Genomic DNA, 13,292 nt, shown 5'->3' with positions numbered 1-13,292 from the left:
AACTTGAAGCTTGTATTATTGTAGAATCTTTTGTAATCAAAAGATGAGAATTGAGTCCAACAAACTTGAAGTTTGTATTATTGAGGTTGCTAATAATAACCTTAAAAATTCCTTTAAAGAAGAAGGGTTTTTTCTGAATGAGATGCAGAAATGCGAAAAAAAAACATTTAATCTCATTAGCCCTCATTTGATTTATCCCAAAGTAAAGAAATTAGATAGAATCAATTGCAAATGGGAACACCACCCTTTTAAATTTCAATGGAGCATACAAGGGTAATCATTGTTTACCTAGCTTAGGTTGTACTATTTATTTTGATAAAGGAGGACACCTATCTAAAAGGGTCAAACCTTTGGGTATTATTTCTAACAACCTAGCAAAATTAGAGGCCTTTGATTGAAGGGTTATTATTATGTAGCGATTTAGATATTAAAAACTTAGTTATTGAAGGAGATTGACAAATCATTTTAAATTCATTAAGGAAAAGAGTCAAACCTTTGGGTATTATTGAAGGAATAGAAGAATCTTTTGTAATCAAAAGATGAAAATTGAGTCCAACAAACTTGAAGCTTGTATTATTGAGGTTGCTAATAATAACCTTAAAAATTCCTTTAAAGAAGGAGGTTTTTTTTCTGAATGAGATGCAGAAATGCAAAAAAAAAGCATTTAATCTCATTAACCCTCATTTGATTTATCCCAAAGTAAAGAAATTAGATAGAATAAATTGCAAATGGGAACACCACCCTTTTAAATTTCAATGGAGCATACAAGGGTAATCATCGTTTACCTAGCTTAGGTTGTGCTATTTATTTTGATAAAGGAGGACACCTATCTAAAAGGGTCAAACCTTTGGGCATTATTTCTAACAACCTAGCAAAATTAGAGGCCTTCGATTGAAGGGTTATTATCATGGAGCGATTTAGATATTAAAAACTTAGTTATTGAAGGAGATTGGCAAATAATTTTAAATTCATTAAAGAAAAGGGAAACTCCAAATTGAAATCTAAATTCTAAACTTGAATATGCCTTTGCTATAGTTGATGATTTTGAAAATATCATTACAAAACATGTATATAGTGAAGGCAACAAAGATGTGGATGGTTTAGCTAATAAAGGAGCTGATTGTGAAAACCTTCACATTAAATTAGCTAATAACAGATAATTTAATTTAGATTCCCGATTAAATCATAACAACATAGTAAAACATGAGTTTTTGTTTATTTTTTAATTAAGATTTCGCATCATAAGTTAATAACGTTGTGATTATGATGAATGTTTATATATTTCTCAGTATTGATTTAACTTATTTTTGTATCTAACAATTTGCAAGAAATAAGGACATCGATAGAGCATTATCTTAAAAATAAGAACCAAAAGCAAATGATTTTGAAAACATAATTACAAAACATATATATTAGGAAGGCAACAAAGAAGCGGAAGGTTTAGCGAACAAAGAAGCTGACGGTAAAAACCTTTCAAGTTAAATTAGCTAATAACAGATAATTTAATCTAGATTCCTGTCTAAAAGATAATGACATGATAAAACATGAGTTTATGTTTACTTTTTAATTAAGATTTTACTTAATAAGTTAATAGCGTTGTGATTATGATGAATGTTTGTCTATTTTTCAATATTGATTAACTTATATTTTTGTATCTAACAATTTGACCTTAGTCATTTGAAGTTGCACGAAATATTTAGGGACAAAGATAGAGCATTATCTTCAGGATAAGAACCAAAATCAAATGATTATAGTATCACAAAAGAACAATTAAGTTACTTCAGTTCTATGTTGTATCATTTACCTTAAAAAAATAAAATTAAAAATAAGAAACCTTTGTCATAAAAATAGTGTTAGTTATATTCCATACTGTTCAATGTCATGAAAATTACAGCAAAGAACTAGAAGAAACAAAAAAGGAATTCCTCCAGAGTTAATTGGCAACTAAAGATTAGTGCAGGACTGTCACTGTATTTTATCTATTTTTTAACAGAAAACCATGCAAAGTTGCGAGCAGCTTAGGAAAAGAGACCAGTCAGAAAAATTAAAGCAAATCAATGACTAGTAACAATAGTGAAGAAAATTGATTCCACATCACAATATCCACTACAATTTCACTCGTGAATGTTTCTAATTGATACTTTCATTTGTGAATGTTTCCTATGGACATTCTCACTTGTGAATGCTTCCCGCTAGTTCTACTTCTAATCCTAATCATAAGGATGCACTTTCACTTGAAGCGGTATAATCTTAAATGCATTGATGCTCATTCAAGGTTTAATTCGTCCCAGAAAAATTGGGAGCACAAAACATAATTTCATGACCAAAGTACCATAAAAAATTAGCTTCAAATAATATCAATTTGTCAGCTCTAAATTAGTTAGCCAATAATGCAACTCAAACAGTACCAAATTTTAGTGGACTGTGATATGAAAAAGTTATGGAATCCAGCATATAAATGCAGCCTAACACCAGTACATCAGTGCCAAACAACCAAACTTTTTGTTTTGGCATCAACCTCAAACAAACAAACAAACTACCATCATCTCCTTGTCAAATTAATAGAATTTTTCACCCACAATTAGCAAAAATGCTCAGACAACCCCGTGGAGTTTGATGAGAAGGACGAATAAGGAAAACTGCAGTTTTGAGACATGATGTTTAGGTTCAAGGCCCATATATCCATGATACACCACATAAAAGGGATGGTATATTTATGGTGTATACATGCAGACTTTTTAAATCAAATATAATATACTTCCTTATCCCTTCTCAAGTCTCTAACACAGTTTAATATACATATTTACATTACATTCAAAACTCAATAAATAATGACAATACAATTACCCAAACAAGAAACTACCCAGGGTTAGAGTTGCCAATGTATAGCACTGCTGGGAATGAAGGTGAATTCTATTGTGCATACTCTGGATTAAATGCCAGAGCCTCTCTATATATCAATTCTCTCATCTGTTCCTCTGTGAGATTATTATACTCAGATTCAAAGCTGAATGGCATAGAGCAAGCTGGCTCATCACTCACATCATGCAAAGTTGCCAGGTATGGATGAGCGAGGGCATCTTCCACTGTACCAAAATCAGCATCACTAATTAGTTCACCAAATGGATGTAGAAAACACCGTAGTATTAAAATAAACAAAAATCAATTTAACACAAAAAAAACAAAGCAGAAAATATATGCAATAAGTTAACTGACTAAAAGCATGCAAGCAAAAAACAACTTCACATTAACTTATTTTTAAAATTCGGTTTGCATTCGCAGGTTGAAAACAACTTTACATTAGCTTATTTTTTAAATATCATTTGCATTAGCAGGTTGGAAAATAGTTGTGTATGTGTCAGTTTATCAGTTATCCCAAGACATAATCTAATATAGATCAAGGGTTATTTGTACATAATTTTGGTACCAATTAAGGTGAATTTCAAATAGGTGCTTGATATAAAATTAAACCAATTCAAAGGAACCAAAAAGTCACAAGTTTATAGGCCTTGCAGACAAATTATTTGTACTAAAATTCATAATAATAGTCACTAATATACTGCATTTTAGTTACAAATGGCATGACATGAATTGCCATAAGCCAAATAGGCATCACACGGCAACAATGTTTTCGCATCCTGAAATCACATTTTTTAGGTCCCAGAGATGCATATCTTTCTTATATTAACTGATGTGACGGGAATGTCCCACTACCCAAACTAGGCATTTCTTTATAGATCATATAGAGTTACAGGCAACTAAGACATCGTGGATGAAGTAAAAATGTTGTCCTTAAAGCACTTTATGATGGATTTCATATCTATTCCCACTGAGATGTCAAATCTGGGATATAAATTGTCTACTAATAATCAAACAACCAGATGTAAACAAAAGTAAGCATCGTTCAATACATTTAACAATTGTTCTTTGGAAAACCAAATAAATGAGCTAAGAAAAGAATGTAAAACAAGATCTATGTTGTGTACCTGTGATCCTCTGAGTTGGATCAAATGTCAGCATTTTTTCACAAAGATCAATTGCTGAAGGATGCATATGGGGAAATTTTTCAGCAAACGACTGCCTTGGATATTGATGCATTTGCCGAATAAATCTCCTGGCATTGTCACTCCGAACAAACCCAAGATCAGCCTCAGTCGGTGTACCGATCAACTGTAAAAACACAATTTCTTTCTTAGAGAACTGATTATATTTATTTATTATCATAGCCTTATCTTTTACGCCCTATGAGTTTGTTCTCCACATGTTTGCTTCTCCAAACACAGAATCTGAAATAGCAAATTAACAAAATATTCAAGCTTAATTACATCTCAAACACACAGAACCATCACAACTTGGCTGTGGAATTATCATTTTCAACATGAATATAAGAAACCATATCGCTTACCTCTGTTAACAAACGAAGCTGATGCACATGATCCCTTCCTGGAAATAATGGTGTCCTATTCATTAATTCCATAAAAATACAACCTACAGACCACACATCAATTGCTGCAGTGTAATCGGATGAATTTAGTAGCAGTTCTGGTGCTCTATACCATCTTGTAACAACATATTCTGTCATAAAATCAGTTTCAGATGTAATGCGAGCAAGACCGAAATCACATATCTTTAGATCACAGTTTGCATTCAGAAGAAGATTGCTGGGCTTCAAATCCCTATGAAGTACATTTGCAGAATGAATGTATTTTAGTCCTCGCAAAATCTGATACAGGAAGTACTGCAGCAATAAACATAAATGTCAGTGCCTAATCTGCAATACATGGGACTACCCTTATCAACCACAGATACATAACAAATTTGATTTGACCAACAGATACGAAATTGTGTGCTTCCCAATCCATTTTATATATGAGAAAACTACAGCACTCAAGTATTCAGCAGTAACAACTGGACCCACAAATCTTAAACAGTAATTTATCATCAATATACATCAAACCAAATTATATTATCTTAAACTACAAGAATGTCCTTTGAAGGCCAAACATGTGACGGACAGAATTAAGCGTTCTAATACTTAATTTATTTATTAAAGAACCATAGCCCTCAAGAAATCAATTGAAGGCAAAGTGGTGAAGGGTTTAAGTTCCTAGAGGCTGCAATCTGCGTACAAAGCAGATCATGAAAACCTGTATATTGAAAGCCACTGAGCTTCTGTCAGTGGCTGGATTTAGCTCAGGATACTTTGCTTATACACAGCACCTTTCTGCAAGCCTACACACCTACACAAGTATTTCTACAATAAAAAATACTTTCTAGAGTTTGTACAACATTATTCTTTAGATTGCATTCCCTTCTGTGTGCATTTATACCATTCATAATTCAAATAGAATCTCCTAGACTAATTGAATTTGTAGCATTACGCTGAGAGTGGATATTATAAAAGGATCACGACTTAATATTGGACACCCTCATCAAAAATTAATGTTTTTGAGTGCTGTGAGCCTACAGGTGTATATAATTCCTTGCTTTCTTTGTATTTTGAGAAAACAATAGAAATTTGAACATGAACACTCTGCATCTTGCATTTGGACATAAAAAATCAAACCAAATCATATAGCAATTGATCATTTCCTGGTTCTCCAATTCACTTGAAGAATTTAAAATTTAGATACACACCTGGCAATGCTCCTCTGACAAAGCTTGATTGGACCGGATAATTTGATGGAGATCAGTATCCATCAGTTCATATGCAATGTATACATCATCAAAAGATTCTCTCTGTGGAGGAGGTATTATATCTCTTATGGCAATTACCTGCCATCCACAAATCATATGTGTGTTAGTCCATCCATATAGAAGTCAATCAGAAACTATAGCATCAAAAAACATACAAATTATGCCCGACAACAAAAACAAGAAGCACAACATAATGTATCCCAAGAAAAGTCTTATCAAGAAGATTCCTCATCCACAGGCCAGTCATGATGCAAGTATTAATCTTGTCTTGTCCAAGTCGATCAATTTTTATGAATGATGAACATTTGCACAATCATAAATTGATAAACATTTGCACAATCATATTGCAAGGCATTGTAAACTTGACTATCCTTTTCAAATCAATATGGCTAACATAGTTGCCATGCAAGGGTTACAAGCGGACCGGTCTCTTCCTCTATACACATCACCAGGATGCATAGCATACTTACCTACATTTTACTAGAAACTTCCAATGTGACAATAGATTTATTAGAAACATTTTTTCTAAAGAGATCCAACATGATACTAAATATCCACCATACAGTTCAGAATTTTGGTTTCAAAGCTAGCACTAAATGTTGTGATCCTAAACTAATTGAACTGCTAAAATTAGGCTGATAATGCTATAAACAGATTTTTCTAAACTGGTGCTAGCATTCTAATCTGTATCTGTTGTGATCTTATAATAGAAATTTGGAACTACTGGAAAAATGAATCACAAGATAGAGAAGATAAATCTTAAGTTTCAATAAAACTGCCAAAACTAGACTGATATTGCTCTGGTTTTGCATGAGCATGGTCCATTAAAGTCTCTCCTTTAAGTAAATTTTATGGGAATTGGCCAATCAAGGATAGGTCAAATGTTACCTATATGTGCCTTAACTCCCTAGGCTAATTTTATGCCTGGAATACACAAGCTCACACTTTGCAAAGTCGCATTTTGATTCCTTGCAAGTAATGAATGTCAGCTTACGAATTCTTAAAAAGATTTTAAGTTATTCAAATGGTCCTTCAGAATTGTTTTGCTTCAGATAAGGAAATCGTTATTAAAACAAGACAATCTTTCTCGAATGGCACTCGAAGAATTGGTTCATTGTACCTTGGACTGTAACTGGATATTACATGGCCATGATGACTTCTACATAATCTTTTTAAATGGTCATGTTCAGTGGCCTTCCCTATGATAATGATATATCAAATCAATCTTTGTGACATGTCTTGCATAGCTCAGCTGTCGGTCATATACTCTGTAATGAGGAAAGTTTCTTCGCAATTATTTGTAACTAGAAGTGAAATTAATCTTTGTAAACATTGTTGCTTCCCATAGCTCGGCTGTAGGCCATCTATGCATGTAATGAGGAATTTTTCTTGATGAAATTTTATTTAACTCCCCATGATCAACACACATATAGAAGAAACCATCTTTCTTTTTAATTAAAACTAAATGAGAGGGAAAAGGATTTTGCTGGGTATTGTATGCCCTGTACATAATAACTATTCAATTAGTTTCTTAATCTCATCATTGAATAGCTTTGGATACCTGTAAGGGTGAACAATAGTTGGTTTGCAATCTAGTTCCAACTTGATAATGTGATTTCTAGTCTCCCAATATTACTCTGGAGGCATGTCCTCGAAAACATACAGTAAAACTCAACCAGCTGCTACACTTCCATCTATTTATCTAGACTTTGTGCTTACATTTTCCTAAGCAATCCTTCCTTAGAATCACATGTAATATATAAGTCACCATTTCCAAGTTGTTTGCATGTTTTATAAGTTGAATACAATTATTGTGTAGTTGTTGGAAACCCCCCTAACAATACTAAGCTGCAGTTTTCCTTCAAACTTAGTATACAACTTATCAACATTTATCTGATAATCACCCAAGCTTTTAAAGCATTGCACTCATGTGACATCAGCCTTTGCTAGAGTCGCTGTATAAAAATCAAAAACTTGTCATGCCTTTCATCAATTTCTTGTACTCTATCAGGCTATTGATGGTCACTGACACCTAAAATTATAATAATGGCATCCCCTTCAAACCTGTAAATGTCATCAATTTTGCATCTATGAAATTATGAGTGCGGGATTGATAAAAGCCACCACAGTTATTCCCTTAAATTATGACTCTTACAGTTCAATATTTAGTGATACTAATCAAGGAAAAAAGTAAAATTCTGAGCACTCCAGGCTGATCTGCGTCCACCATGTGGATGTTTCTTCTACTCTGTCAGTTGCTCGTGATCAATTTCAGCTACCTTCATATTTGCTTCATCCACAGTTTTGAGGGTAGTTCCTACCATTAATTCACTCCCAACAACCTCCAGCTGTGCTTCTCCCTGCTAGATGGCTTTCTCTAGAATGGCAAGCTTCAAAGGCTTGTAATTAACCCTGACAGAATCTTTTAATCCATCAATATCCATTGCTACTGCCCTTATAGAGACATGTACTCTGCCAACAGGCTGGCTTGGTGGAATTAACATGAAAATTATACCTATATCCCTTGTTAGCTAATATTTTCAATAACCAAGAATTAATCTTCTTGAGTATATGCCTCAAAGTTATGATAAGACAATGTAACAAATTGGTCAGGTGTGGTTATTCCTGATTGATTGCATTCATTATACTCTTCTTGTTCTTGCTCAACTATCAAGGTGTATGTGCAGCAAACTGGATTTTGCTCAAAGCCCTCAGTAGAATCTAGCCAGAAGGAATCACATAGCTCCCTTATCCAAGACCTTGGTCTATTCTTTTCACTGACCCCATCAAATTTAGGACTAAACATTCCCTCAAGTAACTTATGACTTTATATGACTTCTTTTTTGCTCTCTTGAATATTATGATTTCTTCAATGAGTTCATCTTTGAGCAAAAGGATTTCAGTTTTCAGCATGCCAGTTAGTCTCTCTCATCAGATCTTCTAGTCCCCTATGCCATTTCCATCTCCTCTTTCCCTCCTTACCATGAGCACAATCAACATATGAAAAACCCAGCTCATCACATGGACAGTGTAATTCATCTCTACAATGGAGTTTGAAAGGCTACTTCTACAGATAAATGTATTAACTCACATTATTGTCCATGCAATGGCCAGATAAGTTCATTATTCATGTTAACAGTTATCCCCACGAGGCCAATAAAGCAGCTTTGGTATCACTACCATGATTCCAAGCTGATCAATGCTTACACTACTTTGATATTGCTATAAAAATAAATCAATGCTTAATTCTAGCAAATCTGAAACTGCTAGATAGAGAAACTAATATAAAAGCTTCAGTAAAATAGACCTTTAACTACAACAAACTCGCTCAAATTTGTAGCTGTTGAGAAAATTAAAAAACTGAACAATTCTTCAAAGCATTAGTAAGCAAAGAAAGCTGTGACCTTCAAAGGGATGAAATTTGTATCAAATATAAGAGAACATTCTTGTGGTTCGGATGCCAACTTGGCTCAGATCTAAGACTAAGAATATTGCTTGTGCCAAACACACTCATTGGACCTTTAGAGGAGATCTGCTTTGACAAACATATCATTTTTACAGGCTATGAGCCTTCTTTATGAGTTATCCCCTTTAAATTGTTTAACTTTCCATTTTGTGAATGCAAGGTAACTTCACATTATGTTTATAGCTACTTTTGTAGTTTTAGGTGACTTCTGTTTCCCTGACCAATTAAAAGAGACATCTTATGAACCAAAATCTAAATGCACCTCCAACGTACAATTCTTAATGTTGAATCTTTTTATCACTTCAACCATTCCTTGACAAAAGTCTGAACATTTTGCTTTGGTGACAAATAGCATTCCATACATGGCAATTCAAGCATTTGTCTACTTAAACATGTTAGGTCCCCATAGAGTACAGAATCTCAAATGACACTTCATAGTCCTTTGGATGATGATCATGATAGATATCCTTACCAATGACATCATACAAATTATTACTCCTCATTATTACTTATATCTTCATTCTCAAGCTTCGAGTTTGGATTTATTCATGGGTAGGCATGTCGGTTGTATTTGATCCCTATTTTGATTTTGTATAGCATTTCCCATCCAAGGAACAAAATGCATATAAATTAGGTGGAAAATGCCATATTTGTGTGTAAACACAGTACTAAATTAATGATAGCTAGTTGGACAAATACTGAGATATAGTGCTTTGCTAAGACCAAACTATGATCATTGTGAAAAGAACACTAACTAAATAATACTCTTGCTTGTACTTCTCATCCCAAAAACTAGTGTCGGAAATCTTGATTACACCTATTATTCTATAGAGCTAAGTATGCTAAAGATGTATAACACTGGAGACAATGATAAATATCAAAGAAATTTATATGTGATTATTGAATAATATTAAGCTCAAGGTACAATATTATAACTCAACAGAAGCCAGACTTCCCTGGTGGAGACAAAAGCAATCACCAAACACCTCAATTGCAAAATTATTTACAAACATTGGGGCAATGGAAGATAACAGGCTAGTGAGGATCCCAAAGGGCACCATGAGCATTCAGCAGGTTCAATGCCACAACAGAGAATGCCCAAGAAGTACATGAGAACCGAACAGCCCCTACCCAAAATACTAGGAATGAAAACCAAAGAACCCCACCTAGAAAAGTAGTTAAGACAACAGAACTGTCAAGGCCACAGTCTTTTGCAATGAAAGCTAGAAATTTATGGCTTGGGAATGTAATGGAATTTTATTGACGAGGCATCTAGGAAGCTGCCACCAAATGGATTATAATAGCCAGCCATTATGTGCCCATAAGATGATAGGCTGCCTCCTAGTCTTTGAAAGAGTCAACGTGATTTACAAAATTGCCATGCAAGTGCAAGAACATCCCTGGTAGAATTAATTAGTTCTGCATACTAAAGATCATTTTTCTTGTATCATGGATGAGGCAATAAGCTGTTGTCGTGTGTCCAAAGGACTATTTTGTTAAAAAGGAAAAAATTGGCTGGTACTGGTTTTTCAGGCAAAACATATTTTGAAAGACTATTTTTCAGCACCATGTTATGCAGTCTCGTGGGGAAAAGACTACATTCACTTTGAAGAACATTTGAAGTTTGTTATGAATACCTTAGTGTGTAATAATATAGCAACATAGCAGTCAGTCGTGATATAGTGAGCAACTTACACTGGCCTGCCATACTATAAGTGCCAAGACCAAGGTCCATGTGTGCCATGGGGTGTTAAACACAAGTGAGGAAGATGGTTAGTGCACAACCATAATTTTTGTATCAACAGTTGAAACTAAGAACCTAAAAGCAGCACAAACTCTGCAAGTTATCTCCTTACTTGAGGACTCTACACTAGGTAGTACAGATATTGCTATCAGGATTCAACTATGCAGCTTTTTGAGTCAAACTCATTGACCCCTGTTTTATGAGTAGTGGTTCTCGTAAACCCATATGTCATGAGAATGAATGGAACACTTAGCACTCATTGCATATAGGTGATGCTCACAAAATAGGTGATGCTCATAGAAGTGAAGCACCAAGACTTCTCGGGAGGTCCCATTGCATACATGCATCTAGATAAGCAAAGTGGGTTTAACCATGGAGTAAACTCTGTAGTTAAGTGCTCTCAAGCTGGAGTAATACTTGGATGGGCGACCTCCCATTGAGTCTTGGTGCTTCACCTCTGTGAGCATCACCTAGATGCAATGAGTGCTAAGTGTGCCATTCATTCTCATGAGAGATGGGTTCATGTGAACCACTACTCACGAAACAAAGCTTAATGAGTTTGACTCCAAAAACTACACAATTGAATCCTCATAGCAATATCACACTACACTAGTTTCAAACATGATAAGCAGCTCAAAGTGTGCAAGATCAATCTCTCTTGAACAACAAAATAACACTCACAATCACGTAACTTAAATTAGCAAAACGTCTGAAAGCAACCTGTCTCTTTTATTGAAAGCAATTCGATTTACATCTAAGCTCAAAGTCTTAGAGTGTACAACAAATTGGCAAAGTTTAATTGTATTGTCCAAAGATATTTTACAATGAGCCCTCATGTATTTATCAGTGTTACCTGGGGATGTGTCCCCAGTATTTTTTCATTTATCGTCATCCCGAAAATATCCCAAGGACTTTGACTTTGACCTCTAGAACAAATTTGACTTTGGCTCTCAAAGTAACACAAATTTGGCATATGAATGCTGCTAATTCTTATATTTTAAGGTTCTATTATGTGTAAGTGCATGCTTTATCCAAGCTTTCGTATGATTATTTTAAATTTCTCTATATATTTTAATTTTTCCAATTATTATATAGTCGTCCCCAAAATTGAAAAAAAAATTGTCATCCCGAAAACTTGTCCCCTGTCGTACCCATTGCGAAGACTTAGGGTAACATTGGTATTTATAGAAGAGAGATTGTAAGGAAAAGATGGGAGAGATCTAACTACTTATTGACTTATTCAATGTTACAGTCCCATGTAATGTCATTACATGTACGTTACAACTCTTATTACATCAACCTCTGTTAAAGAGTTGTTCATTTTATGTCAAGATGACCCATGAAGTCTTCAGATTCTTGGTACAAGGAAGAGCGCATTTGTGAATGACAACTTGCATCCTTGATGGTTCTCATGTCCTCATCAATATACTCCAACCTTATCTTCTCACTTAGGGTGATACTAGTTCTTTGGTAAACTTCTCTCTATAAAGATGAGATGAGAAGGGCAAAGCATGAATAAGAGCATATGTAATACACTGCAACGATCAATTTTGCAAGTTTCTGTGTTGGACGATAACTGAACACGACAAACAAGACAATAGACCAAATCTAGACTTAAAACAAAAAGAAACAAAAGTGGAGAAAAAAAGATTTGAAAAGACCAAAACTGCAATTTTGGAGTTTTGGGGACAAATTGCATGAGGGAACAATATGGTCGCAAAGTCTAAGGATTTGTGTAATAAAAAAAACCTATTACAAGGGCAAAACTCAAGATCTCAAGTGTTATCAAAGTTTTTAGTTCTGATTGCACATTACATTGCATAAAGGAAGGTACTCGCAATCGAGACTAAAAGTCCCGACTGCATTTGGGTGTGCATGTTACAATTTGTAATGCAATGAGTAATCAGGGTTAAAACCTCCAATTGCACTTAGAAGAGTATGCAGTCAGGTTAAGAATTTTCAATTGCATTTGTGTGTTTATATTATTGTAAATGCATGTGCAATGTAATGTGTTGTCGAGGTTAAAAACCCCAACTCCCCAATGATATCTATGCATTTTAGGTGCAACCGCAGATTTAAACCTACAATTGCATTTACAATTGCATCTGAAATGGTATGCATTCAGGGTTAAAAACCCCGACAACATATGTATGTGCATATGCAATTAGTGCCCCGATTGCATTATGAAGTGCAAATGTAAATGCAATTGGAACAAATGTCCTGAAATGCAAGTGCAGTGAGGGAAAAAGGTCCCGAAATGCATGTATAGTGAAGGGAAAAGCTCTGAAATGCATGTGCAATGAGGGAAAAAAAGGTCTGAAATGCATGTGTGGTGAGGGGAAAACATTCAACACATGCAGTGGAAGAAAAAGTTCCAAAAGTGCA

The 13,292-nt window shown here is 34.5% G+C and overlaps 1 protein-coding gene across 1 annotated transcript in view; it reads right to left on the bottom strand.

The window, feature by feature from the left end:
- Positions 1 to 2,430: 2,430 nt before the first annotated feature.
- LOC149570285 (mitogen-activated protein kinase homolog MMK1-like) overlaps positions 2,431 to 13,292 on the bottom strand; it is a 43,834-nt gene continuing 32,972 nt past the window's right edge. The window contains exons 3-6 of the mRNA XM_089822918.1: positions 5,638 to 5,775; positions 4,406 to 4,738; positions 3,987 to 4,170; positions 2,431 to 3,086 (exon numbers count right to left, since the gene is read on the bottom strand). Coding sequence (XP_089679044.1) covers positions 2,914 to 3,086; positions 3,987 to 4,170; positions 4,406 to 4,738; positions 5,638 to 5,775 — 828 coding nt within the window. The 3' untranslated portion in view covers positions 2,431 to 2,913. The remainder of the gene's footprint in view (positions 3,087 to 3,986; positions 4,171 to 4,405; positions 4,739 to 5,637; positions 5,776 to 13,292) is intronic.

Source organism: Cupressus sempervirens, chromosome 3 (assembly GCF_028749045.1).
Source record: "Cupressus sempervirens isolate cs-2001-9-10 chromosome 3, ASM2874904v1, whole genome shotgun sequence".
Lineage (NCBI taxonomy): Eukaryota > Viridiplantae > Streptophyta > Pinopsida > Cupressales > Cupressaceae > Cupressus > Cupressus sempervirens.
Note: the sequence above shows the minus strand (reverse complement) of the source record. Positions and strands in the feature narration are given on the sequence as shown.